The sequence below is a fragment of the Lissotriton helveticus genome, chromosome 6 (assembly GCF_964261635.1).
Source record: "Lissotriton helveticus chromosome 6, aLisHel1.1, whole genome shotgun sequence".
In the NCBI taxonomy this organism is placed as follows: domain Eukaryota; kingdom Metazoa; phylum Chordata; class Amphibia; order Caudata; family Salamandridae; genus Lissotriton; species Lissotriton helveticus.
The window spans coordinates 37,990,080-38,005,996 of NC_136067.1; the positions used below are offsets into that span (position 1 = coordinate 37,990,080).

At 46.6% G+C, this 15,917-nt stretch overlaps 1 protein-coding gene across 1 annotated transcript in view; it reads left to right on the forward strand.

Moving 5' to 3' along the window:
• The window catches only part of KIF6 (kinesin family member 6), a 1,617,941-nt gene that overhangs the window by 282,328 nt on the left and 1,319,696 nt on the right, over positions 1 to 15,917 (forward strand). Inside the window, exon 5 of the mRNA XM_078647330.1 lies at positions 13,929 to 14,038. Coding sequence (XP_078503456.1) covers positions 13,929 to 14,038 — 110 coding nt within the window. The remainder of the gene's footprint in view (positions 1 to 13,928; positions 14,039 to 15,917) is intronic.

Consider the following 15,917-nt stretch of genomic DNA (forward strand, 5'->3'; position numbering starts at 1 on the left):
GGGCAAGGTAGAGACTCCCTAACCCCCTAGGTTTTCTCAGGGGCTCCATTAAGGACCCCCAAGGCCCCCCAAATTTTTTTTTTCTAAAAAGTTGCAAAGTGCGCGCACCCGGTCGCGCACTTAGATTTACAAGAGTGTGAGAAACTATAGTGGAGATCTTGGAAAGGGGGCAAGGTAGAGACTCCCTGACCCCCTAGGTTTTCTCAGGGGGTCCATTAAGGACCCCCAAGGCCAAAAAACCCATTTTTTTTCCTAAACAGTTGCGAGGTGTGCGCACCCGGTCGCGCACCTCGATTTACAAGAGTGTGAAAAAGTATAGTGGAGATCTTGGAAAGGGGGCAAGGTAGAGACTCCCTGACCCCCTAGGATTTCTCAGGGGGTTCCTCAAGAACTCCAACGGGCAAAAAAATATTTTTTTTCGAGGAAAAAAAAATACCGCGAGGTGCGCGCACGTCGACAAACAAACACTAAAAAAATATATAGTTAAATAACATGTTTGCGAGTTTAGATGTTGGTTGGCTCTAAAAAGAGCCGTTGTGTTTATAAAGTGTTTTGGGTACCTACAAGTAAGTACCGATGCAGAGTCGTACATTTAAAAGGAAGACTCTATTCCCCTCATCTGTAAAATGTACACCATCTCTCCTATAGATGCCTTGCATGTTGTAACGCAAGTTGTTGTGGTATATAGAACCCATGCCATAGTCTCTGAGGAAAGCAGAAACAGACTTATTCACATGTTTCCTTGCTTTCTCAATCTGTGGGCAATATTCGTTGGGGCAGTTCCATTTTTGTCTTTGGCATATATTTGAATATACAAAGGCAGTTTGTGGAAAAAGTGACATCAATTGCCCAAAAGTGTTCTTTAAAAGCATTTCCAGACCTACCCCAGTCAAAGTGCCTAGGTCATCAGTGATGTCATGAGTGATGTCACTGACCATGTCATGAGTGATGTAATATGTGACGTCATCAGTAGTGCATTGCGGGCGCGCGAGTTATAGTTAGCTGGATTAACTATAACGGGGCAATTTCAATGGTTTTGTATGAGAGAAATGTCCAGCTAACTATAACATGTGTGAAACCTATGGTTTTTTCACTGAATTTGCAAGGTTTTTTAAATGCTAATTCCTAACTATAACGTGTGGAAACCTATGTTTTTTTCAGTGAATATATTTATATCTCCAATTTACCAAACTCGGTACAAAATGTAGAACGCAATGTCCTTGCCGCTTATGACGTCGGTCCGTCGAAAAGGGGGCGAGCCTTAATATCAAGGGGGCGAGCCTTAATATCAATCCAGAAACGCTGACACAATCCAAAGAATTCCAATGGAAAACATCAACCACGGACTCTTATATGCTTGCAAGAGCAGTATTTTATTTAAGCAAAAATACCGGCAGTTCAGCACATTCGAAAGCCCGGACCCGCGCGGCAGAAAACCAAACGCAAGCCCTTAACATGGAGGCTTCCCAGGTTCGCTGACTACACTTTTGCTTCTGACGATCTTGGACCTTTTTTACTGACAAGCGCACGCTGTCCAAAACACAACATATACGCCCTGACGAAGTTCGAAACACGAACGAAACGCGTTGGCTGATGTTTGCTTGTCATGTTTGATGCACCTGAATAAAGTTCTTTCTTAAGAAGACACTGATTTGTCTTCCTTATTGGACATTATAAGACTTGGGAAGTGCACCACTCCATTGCTCATTTTCATTTGTTCCCGGCCTTTGCGGGTTGCACCCCCCAACGGCAGGTGCAGGAGACGACAGTGCACACCCTCCACTCTATTTAACCTTAAACTTACTTCGAGTACGCTGCCCAAGGCTAGTGCGGCACCAGGAGGCCGCCCTTGTCGTTGTAAATTCTTTTAAAAAATACCGGCAACTCGACTTGTTTCGGACCTAGTCCCTTGATCACGAGTTCCGTTAGTGCAATCTCATTTGTTTAAATAACATAACACGTGATTTTTCAGTACATGAAAAGTGATGACAGACTGTGACTCTAAACACACAATTGCGCATCCTTAATCAGAAATATATTACAGCGAAAATTCTACAAAAGTAACTTCATTTTGGCAGTATTAATTCTTAATGTTCACAATACATTAAACCCCGTCTTTGAAATAAAAGCGCACTCGGAAAACAGACTCGCGATGTATTCCATTACAGCTCTTCCGGGCAGAGTTCAGAAAACATTCTTCTTAATTTCATTGTCACAAAATTAGAATACATTCCGTGGGCATGGGAAATTCATGATTCTTAATCTTGACTCATAAAGCTCTTCACCACGACACTCCAATTTACCTGGCCAGGTAATCCATCCTACCAGGCGAGAATAGTACTTTACGAAGCACAGGCTCCCTTTTACTGAAGCCATACAAATAATCAATTTAAATCTATCTATCTATCTATCTGTCTGTCTATTTTACAAACGTGATGTCTCTGTTTGGTTGCCCCCATGTGTGCCCCCCCCTTCTCTTCCTAGGGCTTACTTCTACAGACGCCACTGCTTGCAGATAGGCAGGTATAGTTGGATTTCCGATCTTTCTGATGCAAGTTGGGGGTTTCCATTCCATGTGTGTTATGTGAGAGGTCTGTGTGTGACTAGTGAGGGCGAGGTTAGTTTCTGCAGCTGGGGGATGCATGGATTTTTCTTTCTCCCCCATACAGACTGTACATACACATCTATTTTTTTGATAGAGAGTGTGTGTGTGGGGGGGGGGGCGCAATGAGGCACTGAGCTTGTCAGAGCTTTAAGTGGGACGGGTCCCCCCAGGTCCCAGACGCGGTAGTAATTAAACACTGACATTGCAACATGTGCCAGATCAATATCTGACTAATGACTGTAAAAGCCGATAACCAATCAGTTCCTGTTTACATTTCTCCCAATCTTGTATCCATAAGAGTTTATTTTTTTATTTTTAAAGATGATGTGTTTCTGTAGTTTTTTTGCGGCATATCACTCTTTTATACTGTGTACTGTGAACTGAGTGTCTCTCGGTGTGTGAGTGAGTTCAGGCTGTGTCTGGGTGTGTTCGACAGGGCTCGATAGAGAGCTCTGGAGTGTGGAGACTGAAGGCAGTGCCAGCTTCTCTCAGTGCCAGGCAGTGGTTCATGAACGTGTTCACAGTACATGCTCATCCAAACCTTGGCCTCTCTGCAGATGCCCCGAGCGATGGCCATGTTGGCCCGTTGTAATTGCGATTGAGGGTGAAAGTGTGAGTCGGAGGGACACAGCTCTCGAAACATGTTTAATTCACTGTCTCATATTTTCAGATTTCAAACATTCCCAAGTCTAATTATTCACAATAAAATCATTGTTAATCATTTATCTGGCACTGCCACAAGCATTGGCACAAGCAACAGGTTTGGCTTGTTTTACGTGCGTGTCCGTTACTGTAAAATGTGTCTGAATGTAATAACAGAAAGCTCCCAGAGGGACCAACATACTGCTTGGGTGGTACACTATGGAGGAGCACAGAGTTTAAGTTATAGGTTTTTAAAGCCACACTCTTAATTATATAGGCCAAGTCTCTTGGAAAAGATTTCAATTTATGCTTTTTAGACCAAGCCCCTTTCAGAGAACACCCCCCCCCCCCCCCCATAAACACACTTTTTTCATCCCACTCAAAGCTTAGGGGGTTTGTGCATTGTGCTTAATTTGAGCCGGTGGTTTCCAGTGCTCGGCACCAGCACTAAATTGTGAACACCAGCGCTTCTGACAGTCTGCCACAGGGTGGCGCTGTCTGGCTAATTCAGAGATGAGCACACCAGCAAGTAGCTATTAATTCAATATACATTAAAAATGAGTATTACCTTCCGCCCAAGCCATTCTGATAGCTTTGGTTGCCTGGAATAGACTGAAATGTCACACTTGTAGCAGTGTGATGGTCAGTAGTTGTGTTGTTAGTATCACTGGCAGCGCGGCAGGGGCTATGTGTGGTGGAGGCTGCAGTGGCCTCCTGGTGAGAGTTAAACAACTATGCCCCTGCACATGTACACATTCAAATATCCTGATCACGCTGTACGTTTAGTGCTTAGGTCACAAATTGTAGATATTAGCATCAATATCAAACGCAACTAGCTCTTCAAGAATCAATAAATCCTAATTCAAGATATACAGATGGATATCCAGTTTCGTTGGTGTAGATACTTCTGTTTATTGTTCCATAACACAAGCCAACACGTGTTTCATCGCAGGGAACAACTGCGAATCTTCAGGGCTGGATAAAAACAGAAATAAATTGTTTTGGGAGCATGTTCTGTTGCCAGACAGACTCCAATCGTGACTTGGTGGTTTACACCCAAGTGAAAAATAGCATGCCATTAATGTGACTTTGTGTGTTTTCAGACACAGATGTCAAGAATTTAACAAAATTTATATTCCTTTATACTGTATGTTTATTTGCACTAGAGAGGTAGATATGTAACCAGACGACTGGTCTGCCGTAGCTAAAGGTGAGCGCGTGAATGTGTAAGTTATACCTAAAACAACACGAGAACCCAAGTGACTTACGAATAGTGATATTTCTATAAATGGTGAGGAGAAGCACAACATTTCGAAATGCACAGTTTGTTTCACAAAATTAGAAATAATACTCCTATAACCTATTGAGTTTGTCAAACAGCTATTTGATAGACATGACGTAAATGGAAAAGAAAAAAAAGAAAAAACAGTTATTGTGCGCAATAATCGGCCTGTCCATGTCATGCCTTCTTTGGCGTTATGGAATATGTTGCATTGGACAAGGAAAAAGTGCTGATTTTATCAGAGAAAGAATTTATCCAGTTATTACTACGTTATATGGTTAAAAGACACCAACAATATGGTGTCAGACTTAAGGCCATATGCCTTTGTCGTTATTCCCCTAGTCGTAAGCATGCCTCAAAAGTGGTGTGCGAGATGTGAATTGCGAAGTTATATTAGCACTCACCTTCAGAGGAAAAGTACTAGCATAATGGATGTCACCCGGTCGGGGCGTTAGTAAATTGTAGTCGTCGAGATAATTCAAAAATCGTGATCCCAAAATCTAAGGAATAGCATGACATGTGTGTATATTACAAATAAGCCTTTATATTGCATTCGGCTACAGCAAATTGAAAACTCCGAGTAAGACATACCTTGGTGTCACTCGGTCTATATCTTAACCGGGCGGAGAAAATGGTCGTGGTTGGGCGGATATACCCTAGCAGCCACGTTGTGAAAGCACCTATAGACAGAATAGACAAAAAGAGAAAGGGGTTCTTGTCGATAAAGTTTGTAGACGGTTTCTATAAGCGAGTACACTTATAGGCAGAAATCTGTCAACACCCTTGGTAGCCGGCTTACTGTCGTATCTTTTACCCTGAAAAAACGCTTACCTAATTATTCTACGTCTCCCTCTTGAGATGCCCGGCGCCGTTTTTCAAAGACGGACACCGAGCCGGAAGCGAAGCCGGTATAAGTGCTTTTTTTCTCTCCTTTGTTGAGAAACACTAGACTGTACGTCTGTGTGTTCCCTAGCGAAGTTACGGCAAAAAAGAGAAGAGTTACTCTCTGCTGTTGTTAACCCTCGCAGGCTCAGTTTCTTATTTCATGCTTGTTTGGCTCTCGTTAACTTTGTTAGAATTGGAATTTCCATTTATGAAATCAAGTGATCTCATCGGAGTAATGATTATTTTAATTATAGTAATCGGGTTTAAAACGACGACAAATTTATATCTTTTAGTACTGTGTGTGTAGTGTAGACTTCTGTATACATCCTGTATTGTCAAGAAAGTGATACCTCTCTAGTGTTTTGTGAGAAACACAAAACGACCACATTGCATAAAATAAAAAAATAAAAACAACAATAATATGTGAACAAATAATATGTGTGAAAAAATAATATGTGTGAAAAAAAGGTTTTTTTTTTCACAGTATATAAAATGTAAGTAACGTTATCAGATAATTTACGGCGCAATTGAAAAAACAAAATATATACAATCAATGATTTTGCATACGTTTTAGAAATAAGTCAAAAGTCTGTAGGAGATGTCTCCTCAAAGTTTCATTACAGTCTATCATTTCAATGTGTTTAGTTGCCCAGAAAGAATTGAAGCTCCGGGTCATAATTTAATCCGAGCTCAATGCTCCGCAGACGCATAATCCAAGTTGCCTCTTTCCGTCTTAGACAGAGTTCGCGGTTACCTCCTCTCACGTGCATAGGAACTGTTTCTATGCCAAAGAAGCAGACTCGGAAATCTTCCACGTTTTTCTGACATGTGGCTACATGTAGGGCAACCGGATATTTGGGGTCCTGTTTTTGGATAGCCCTCATATGTTCGGCGATTCTATCTTTCAAAGCTCTGATTGTGCTCCCAACGTATTGCTTGCCACATGTACATTCAATGATGTAAATTACGTATTTAGTGGTACAATTGATGTTGACCCTGATGTCATATGTTTCTTCAGAAGGGCCCATGAAAAACTTAGTGTTATGCTTAGCCCACTTACACATAGTGCAGAAACCACATTTGAAAAAGCCATTGCTTTTTTGAGTTAGCCAGTTAGAAGCAATGTCACTACGAGGAACAGTAGGACTAAGTCTATTCCTTAGGTTTCTCCCTTTGCGAAAGGTGATCTGCGGAGTTTCTGGGATCATGTCTTTTAAGATTGCGTCTTCTTTAAGCAGACGCCAGTGTCTGGTCATGCTATTCCTGATTTGATGATGGAGTGCATTGAACTCTGTAATTAATCTCATTGTTTTCTCTGGCAATTTTTGGTTGGATTTTCCTTTTAGAGTTTCCACTCTCTTGATTTTTTTCGATTTCTTACTTGCTTTTGTGAGGATTGTTTTAGAATAGCCACGTTTCACAAAACGCCTATTCATGTCTTTCAACGTGAAGTCAAACTCGTTATCTTCACTACAGTTCCGTCTAGCGCGGAGAAATTCTCCAAAAGGTATAGATCTGGGGGGCTGAGCTGCGTGTGGGGAGAGCTCACCGTTACCTTGCCAGGCGACCACAGAGGTCCTGCTACTGTCCTGTCTCCCTCCCGCCGCCGCAACTACCACCGCGGCTGCCGAGCGGAGGGAGACTACGTTTCCCAGGTGCCCCAGGTCCAGGAAGTGAAGGAGGAGCGCCCGGAGGCGCGTTGAAAAGTCACCGGCTGTGTCGGTGGAGCGGGGGCTGAGCTGCGTGTGGGGAGAGCTCACCGTTACCTTGCCAGGCGACCACAGAGGTCCTGCTACTGTCCTGTCTCCCTCCCGCCGCCGCAACTACCACCGCGGCTGCCGAGCGGAGGGAGACTACGTTTCCCAGGTGCCCCAGGTCCAGGAAGTGAAGGAGGAGCACCCGGAGGCGCGTTGAAAAGTCACCGGCTGTGTCGGTGGAGCGGGGGCTGAGCTGCGTGTGGGGAGAGCTCACCGTTACCTTGCCAGGCGACCACAGAGGTCCTGCTACTGTCCTGTCTCCCTCCCGCCGCCGCAACTACCACCGCGGCTGCCGAGCGGAGGGAGACTACGTTTCCCAGGTGCCCCAGGTCCAGGAAGTGAAGGAGGAGCGCCCGGAGGCGCGTTGAAAAGTCACCGGCTGTATCCGCGTCGCGGGAGCGCGCGGGGCAGCGCCGGGCTAAGCCCGGGCAAAGGGCGGGCCCTCTGTGGCCCTCAGAGGACCTGAGGAGGACGGGGCGGGCCACCCCCTTTGGTTTTCACATCTGATACTACATCACGAAGGTAAAGACTATTTCTCATCCATCTGTTGGTATTCCCTTATTATCATGACTTCTAAAGTGGATCACCCACCTAGCGTTGCAGGAACTGGGCAAAAGTTTTCATGGTTAGACGAGCTAAACCTCTTATGTCAAACCACCTATGCACCATCAGAAACCCCCCTTTCGCCCAAAAGCGACCTCATACTATCAGTTAATTCCACTCTTTCGGAGCAGCCCGCATTACTCAATAAAACTTGTAGTCCTCATATTGCACCCCCCCAGGTTTCATCGGTGAAAAGGACTCAAACACCGCCTCCAGGCTCACGCATTGTTAATTCTCCAACGATTCCATCGACTGCGGAGGCCCAAGATCCCTTAAGCCCTCTTATACACCCGCATATATTACCGCTCATTGAAAAATTGCTTAGCTCTCTGATAGCCCCGTTGTTGGAAAAAATTAACATGTTAGGGGATAGGCTTACTGGATTAGAGTCAGCAATCAAGTCAAATTTGTCGGCTGACAAACACTGTGACACATTTAACCGTCCAAAGTCACCTCCTACTCACGAAGGCATTAAACGGGATAAAAGCTGTCAAATACAATTAACTGGCCCTAGTACAGTGGGGCAAAAAGTAACCAAACACTCTCCAAGTGTCTCCTTTCCCCAGTTGACCGCACCTAGAGCTGTTCATGATAAGATTAAATCAATCCATCTACCACCAGAAGCAGCCCCATTCGTGTGCATACTTGCTGGCGTCCCTGCTCTTCCCCCTGGAAAAATGGAGAGTCAACATGACTTACTTAACAAAACCAAATTCTGGCTGTCAAAAAATAGGCCACTGCCTCGTCACCTATATGGAGCAATAAGGAGCGTCAGGAGGGTGGACTGGCTGGGTTCCCTTCATAAGGATCTTCCTGGGGACCTGGTACTCGTGAGATTCAGAGACACAAACATTGTCCCTTACTTGAAAACCTGGCCGCCACAAGAGACAGACGGCCCAATATCTATATGGGACTTATATGACTTCTATCCCTCAATCCCTGGTGTTCCCCTTTTTTCGAAATCATACCCTACATGATCGGTCTACATCATGATACTGGGAGTGGTAATAACTAATTCTAACCCCCATTTTCACCATCTCAATCCGGGGGTGGAAGGGAACTAATTATGTTTGGGACCTTGTCCTACTGTTTTTGGATTACATTGGACTTGGCAATCGCGGAGTGTTGTTGAACTTTGCAAGGTCCTACCTAAATTTACTCCTCTTTCTAGACTTTTTAGTCCTACCTAAATTTACTCCTCTTTTTAGACTTTTTAACCTTTTTTCTTTTATTTAAGTTGCTTTTGATTTTTCTTTTTAAATGATGATCATCTTTTTCTTTTTATTTTTATTTGAATGAAATTGTCTAAATGTACTGTATTATTTTTTCTGTTACTGTATGCTTATATGATATTCTTTGGTAATATCGAATAAAGCTTATTTTGATTTGATTTGATTTGGTGAAATGGATGATGATTGTCTGCTCGTAGCACAGAATTGCAGGATGTTGGTTTTCTATGTAACTTACTTTGTAAGGTGTTATCTTTCACATAGAGTTCTAAATCTAAAAATTCTATGTTGGTTTTGCTGTATTTCATAGTAAAACTCAGTTCCCACAAATTGGAGTTAAGATGGTTGAAAAAACTCTGCAGTAATTCGTCGGAGCCAGTCCATAGTAGGATACAGTCGTCTATGTACCGACCCCAAAACAAGATTGAGTCAGTAGAGACTCCCTTTTGTGCCCCAAATGTGGTCTGCTTCAAATGCACCCATAAACAAGTTAGCGAAAGATGGTGAAAACTTAGAGCCCATGGCTACTCCTCGTTTCTGTTGGTACCATTGTTTGTGAAAAATAAAGAAGTTATTGTTCAATATGAGATTCATCATGGTGATCAGCATCTGCGTGTGTGCCCAAAGGGATGCCGGCCGGTTGGATAGGACTCGAGTAATTGCTTCTACCCCTAAACTCGGATTGATGCTGGTGTAGAGTGCTACCACATCCATGGTAACCAAGGTGGTGTCTGGTTGCCATTCCAAGTCACTCAAAAGGTTGAGAATGTGTTTGGAGTCTTGGATATAAGACGGTAAGTTTCTCACCAGGGGACCCAAAACCACATCCACATATTCTGCTAGTCTCTCTGTCGGACCTGGTGAGAGCTCTGGCAGTTATTTATTACAAATTAAGCACTGATGTGGACTACATAAACAGTAATACCACTTAGAAATAAATATATATTTGCTGTCATCTGGCTGAGGATGGGTGACACCCTGGAGCAGCAATGAAATATCCAAGATGGCGCCAGTCTGTAAACAAGGCTTAGAGCAGAGACCTTCAGTCTGTGGGGTGCGCCCCCTGGGGGCCCATGGCTGCATTCCCAGGGGGACGCAGCTGCATCCGGGAGCACTTGTAAATAAATGACAGTGAGGGGTGGCTCCATCAAAGATGGGGCTGAAAAGAACAGAATGTTCTGGAGCTACTTTGTATTTTTGTCAACTTCAGCTAACTGCACATAAAAAACAGGCATGCGCATTAAATGAAATATTTTAAAAATAATCGGTTGGAAATGTTCTATTTTATGACCTTAACCTCATTTGGTTAATGTGATGCGGATATATGGCTGTGTGCGGCCAGAGAGTCACAGGATTGAATCCTGGTTGGCGCAGTGGGGAATAGTGACTTGTGTATTTATAGTGCTACGAGATACCAGCCTGTGACAGAAAGCACTATATGTATATCTATATATTTTAGAAATAAAGGCGGGCGAGCCACTGAAAGCTGGAGCCAGAGCCAGAAGTATTGCGCAGATCGGCTCAAGATCCTCCCAGAGTCTCGTACCCAATAGGAGCCGAGCTTTCACAGGAGGCGATGTGGCTTACTGGCTACTTCAAGAGCTATCGTTAGTAAAGCAGGTGCAGCAACAGCGGGGTCCAGGGAGCCGAGGTAGCCACTGTATCAATCAATCAATCATTACATTTATAGAGCGCGCTACTCACACGTGAGGGTCTCAAGGCGCTGAAGGGAGGGGGGTGCCTCTACTGCTCGAATAGCCAGGTCTTGAGGTGTTTTCTAAAGGTGAGATGGTCCTGGGTCAGTCGTAGGTGCACAGGGAGGGAGTTCCATGTTTTGGCTCCCAGGTAGGAGAAGGATCTTCCTCCGGTGGCAAGGGCGAGGCTGGCGGAGCGGAGCTGGCGGGTGGGGGTGTAGAACGAGAGGCGGTTGTTGAGGTATTCGGGCCCTTGTCGTTTAGCGCTTTGTGTGCGTGGGTGAGGAACTTGAACGTGATCCTCTTGCAGACGGGGAGCCAGTGCAGGTTTCTCAGGTGGGCGGATATGTGGCTGTGGCGGGGGATGTCGAGGATGAGTCATGCGGAGGCGTTCTGTATGCATTGAAGTCGTGTCTGAAGTTTGGCTGTGGTCCCTGCGTATAGGGCGTTTCCGTAGTCCAGTCGGCTGGTGACGAGGGCCTGGGTGACGGTTTTTCTGGTTTCGGTGGGGATCCATCGGAAGATTTTTCGGAGCATGCGCAGGGTGTTGGAGCAAGATGACGAGATGGCGTTGACTTGCTTGGTCATCGTGAGGGAGGAGTCCAGGATGAATCCCAGGTTGCGTGCGTGGTCCGAGGGTGTTGGCGCAGAGCCCAGAGCTGAGGACCACCAGGAGTCGTCCCAGGCGGATGGGGATTGTCCGAGGATGAGGACCTGCGTCTTGTCTGAGTTCAGCTTCAGGCGACTGAGTTTCATCCATTCTGCGACGTCTTTCATTCCTTCTTGGAGGTTGGTTTTGGCGGTGGCTGGGTCTTTGGTGAGGGAGAGGATCAGTTGGGTGTCGTCGGCGTAGGAGATGATGTTGATGTTGTGTTTGCGTGCGATGGCGGCGAGGAGGCTCATGTAGAAATTGAAGAGGGTAGGGCTGAGCGAGGAGCCTTGGGGTATGCCGCAGATGATCTCGGTAGCCACTGAGTGGAAGGGAGGGAGGCGGACTCTCTCAGTATGACTCTTTCTTTAAAAAAATGTGTGGGCTCCTTTCCCTTGGTAGCATTGGAGCCAAGGGCGCCTACCCCCTAAAAAGGGAGCAACGAGCTTGTCTTTTTTTTTCCTTAGAAGGAGGAAATGTGGCCTAACGGGAGCGCTGCCGACTTAGGACCTGGCCAGGTTCTGTTCCTTGCATTGGTTCAACATTCTGTGATTCTGGGCAACTCACTTATTCTCCATATGGCTAAAAAAATTAACCTGCCCTCGTGCGGAGTAACTGGTGCTCATTCAAAGTTCACCAATGCCCTCACGCTGCGTTTGCAGGACAAAAAACTCCCATCAAATGTGACAGAGCCAGGCTCAACATTGGCATGATGACCTGGCATGGTGGGCAAGGGGTGACAGAGGCAGAGGAGATAGCCGGCTTTAGTGCAGCTTTGGGGCACAGCGGTGTGTGGGGCTCATAACACCCACATTATGAGGACCAGAGGTGTTTGGTCCATTTCTGTTTTTGTCTTTTAAATGTTCTCTTTTATAGGTGTCACATTTGATGTGGATTATGAGCTATGGAGAATGTATCCTCGAAATGTTCTCATGCACCCAGGTGCCCCTGTCCCCACCGCTACTTCCAGGCCCCTCCCCTCTTCCCAGTCTTCAAAACATTCTGCTTTGAGGGGGCTCAGATCAAACATGTTTAACCTCTTCCGTGCTGATGACGGAACCGCTCCGTCATCAGCCGCGGTGGCGCTGTGCTGATGACTGAGCGGTTCTGTCATGGCCCTGCCGCTGCGCCTGCGCGGTGCTGATTTTGCGCCTGCGCGGCGCATTTTATTGAGCGGGCGGGGGCCAGGACGGAACCGCTCCGTCATGAGCACAGCTCAACCGCGGCTGGTGACGGAGCGGTTCCGTCACCAGCATGTGCCCGCTGCGCGGCCCCCAGCCCCCTTAGCTCTGCGGCGGAATAGCCGCCGCAGCGATGTGGTTAAAGCCCTCCGACTTCGGAGGTCGGGCAGTTCAGTATTAAAGGGGGGCCTTCGGCCTTTGAGTAGTTTAATGATGTGGGAGCCGTTCAGTGTTCCTTAAAAGGATTTGAACAAACCCGAAGGGTTGCAGGGGATTGGCTGATGAGTGGTCCATTGGGTAGATGTCCTGGAATGTGGCTGGCGCTCTTACACAGCAGCCCCCAGAGAAAGACTTACCCTGCAGCTTCAGAGCCTTGCACTCAGCTCCTCTGCAGCTATCAGGGCACTTTAGAAATGCAGAGGTCAGACTCGATCTGTGCATGCATGCGACACACACCTGGAGCCAATAATATAGCCTTATAGCCCGCCGTAGAGGGCTATACCGGCTATTAAAGGCCCTCTCCAGCGTTAAAGGCCCGAGCCGAAGGCAAGGGCCTTCCTTTAACAAGGAGGAGGGACTTTAATAGCCGGTATAGCCCAGCTAAGAAGGGCTATAAGGCTATTAGAACATTCTGCCACTAGAGGGCAGAATGTTCTAACAAAAAAGAACAAAGCCTTATGGGAGCGTGAGGGGATTGGAATCCCCTCAGGGTCCCTGAAGCCTTTGCTCACAGCCAAAGAAACATTGGAATGTTGGAGCTCCAGGCTTATACCAGCCATTATAAGCCCGGAGCACTCCATTGTTTTCAATGGAGCTCCCAACATTCCAATGTTCTAATAGGAATTGTGTTCCCCACAAATAAATTTGAAAATACGCCACACACTATGCTGCTGCTACATTTCTATGAGAGTCAGAATCCCTTACCCTGTTACGGTTATCAGTGTACTTCCTGGTCTGATCAGGGGTTGCGACTTCTGTAGTCACAGACAACGGGAAATACATACATAGCATTGCAAGAGGCAAAATATTATAATGGATGTTCACAGCCAAAGAAACATTGGAATGTTGGAGCTCCGGGCTTCTACCAGCCATTAGAAGCCCCGAGCACTCCATTGTTTTCAATCGAGCTCCCAACATTCCAATGTTCTAATACAAAATAACAGTGAGAAGCCACCCCCATCCAGGACGTCAACAATTTCTGAAGCGTTCCCTGCGCACGGAAAATACCACTCTTGCAAGAGGGGTGTTTGAAGTGCGGCACTTAAACCCACCCCCGGAGATGCAACCACGAACAGAGATGAGCTAGTGAAGGCGGGAATGTGTTGTCAGAAGTGCCATGCCTGCCCTTCTCCCAGCTTCGTTGTTTAATCTTGTCTGTGTCTACCTTCCTCTCCTCTCTAGGACAGCAGCAAAATCTACACCACCTACTTCTCCTACTTGGAAATCTACAACGAGTGTGGCTACGACCTGCTGGACCCCCGGCACGAGGCCTCCCGGCTGGAAGACCTACCGTGAGTAGCCAAGCAAGGCCTGCATGCTGTATGTGTGAGGGCTGCACCCTGCTTAGGGGGTATGGGAAAATGCACCCCTTTCCAAGTCACAGGTTGGGGTTATTGAGGTGCCGGCTCCTCTGTAAACCCCAGTCACAAGGCTGGAGGCTGGAAGTCTTACCGTGAGTAGCCAAGCATGGCCTGCATGTTGGATATGTGAGGGCCACGCCCTGCTCACAGTCTTTGGGAAAACGTATCCCTTTCCAAGGTTGTTGAGGTTCCCACCCCTTTCTGACTGGTTAATCCCTACATGTGCACATTGCAGACTGAACTTTGGCTGAAGACTAACCCTGGACAGAGTTCGTGGAGTTCCGCTACGTGGAACTCTGCGAAGTGACAAAAAAAAACTAAAAACTCCACCATGTTACGCAGAGTTCCACGAGCAGCTGGGTGGGTTACTTCACGCCGTTAGCACTGATTTTTAGTGCCAGGTGTTAGTCCCGTGCTGTAAAATCTATGCAAAAGGTATCCCACACAGTGGAAGAGGGCGCTCCTTCTTTCTGCCACTCGAGTAGAAGTTCTGCTCGGGTGGCAGATTCCTCAATGTGAATGGAAGGTTTCTCAACTTGAGCGGTAGCGACCATCAGAGATCGCCTGCTTTGAGAAATCTCGCTGGGACGTGGTCTAGCGGTGGATTTTCCGTGCTCGCCAATTTACCATTTGCACGTAAGAACGAGGAAAAAGCTCCGCTCCCGCGAACTCCACGGAGCGCAGAGTTAAAAAAACTCTGCGAACGAAGAGTAATTCACCGCCCAGGCTTATTGAAGACCTGGAGTGGTGAGGGCAGTGACTGAGGATGTCTGGGTGTTAGCATCCACTTTGCTTCGGGTCATACTGCCCTTCCAAGTTAGAAGAGCACATTCTATAAATACATAAATTCCATTAGTAAAGTAGAGTGGAGCAGAGTCGGAGATGCTAGACGCAGGCAATTACAACTGTTGAGGGCAGGACAAAGAATTTTGGTTGGAGACTGGGTTTGTGTTGGGAAGTAGGAAGTAGTGGCGCTCTGAGCAGTATGATGTTGTGGCTGAGATCAGGGTGCAGTAGGCACGTGGTGCAAAACAGGACAGGGGAACACAAACCCTTTGGAAAAAAAGTCCCTGAAATGATCTAGGCGAGCCTAGACCAACTGGAACGAGAACAGATCCTGTGCACACGCACGTATGGTTGATAGTCCGAGTGTCGGGACTAACTTTTTCTACTCATAAAGAGTAAATGCTTGAAAAAAAGAAGCGTGAAAAGTCAAGATTCATGTGAATAAAGTTTTTATAAGTCAAACAGTGGACAGTACAGTAAGGAAGTATCCAGCCGACACGTGTTTCGTCACTCCGTGAAGGAGGTGTAACTCATCAGGGCTGTAGGGCTACAAGGTAGGTGGAATCGTGTGGATAAGGAGCGGCGGAGAAACTACCGCGATCAGTGCGTATAGCGACGTGGAGAAGGCATCCGGGTAGCCGATCCACTACCCGGATGCCTTCTCCACGCCGCTATACGCACTGATTGCGTGCGTTCCCTCCTTACGCTCAGCCGCTTTCCCAGGACGCCACTGGCCCTGCTACCCTTGTCTGACCCAGCAACTACTAGGCGTTTTATCACCTTATTGCACATACGGATGGGGTCGTTTCTCCGCCGCTCCTTATCCACACGATTCCGCCTACCTTGTAGCCCTACAGCCCTGATGAGTTACACCTCCTTCACGGTGTGACGAAACACGTGTTGGCTGGCTACCATACGTGCGTGTGCACAGGATCTGTTCTCAGGGCAGGACAAAGGTCTGTACAGGTTACTTACCAGAAGACAGATGTAGGCCTATGATTTTTCATCACCCATTGGGGAGCAG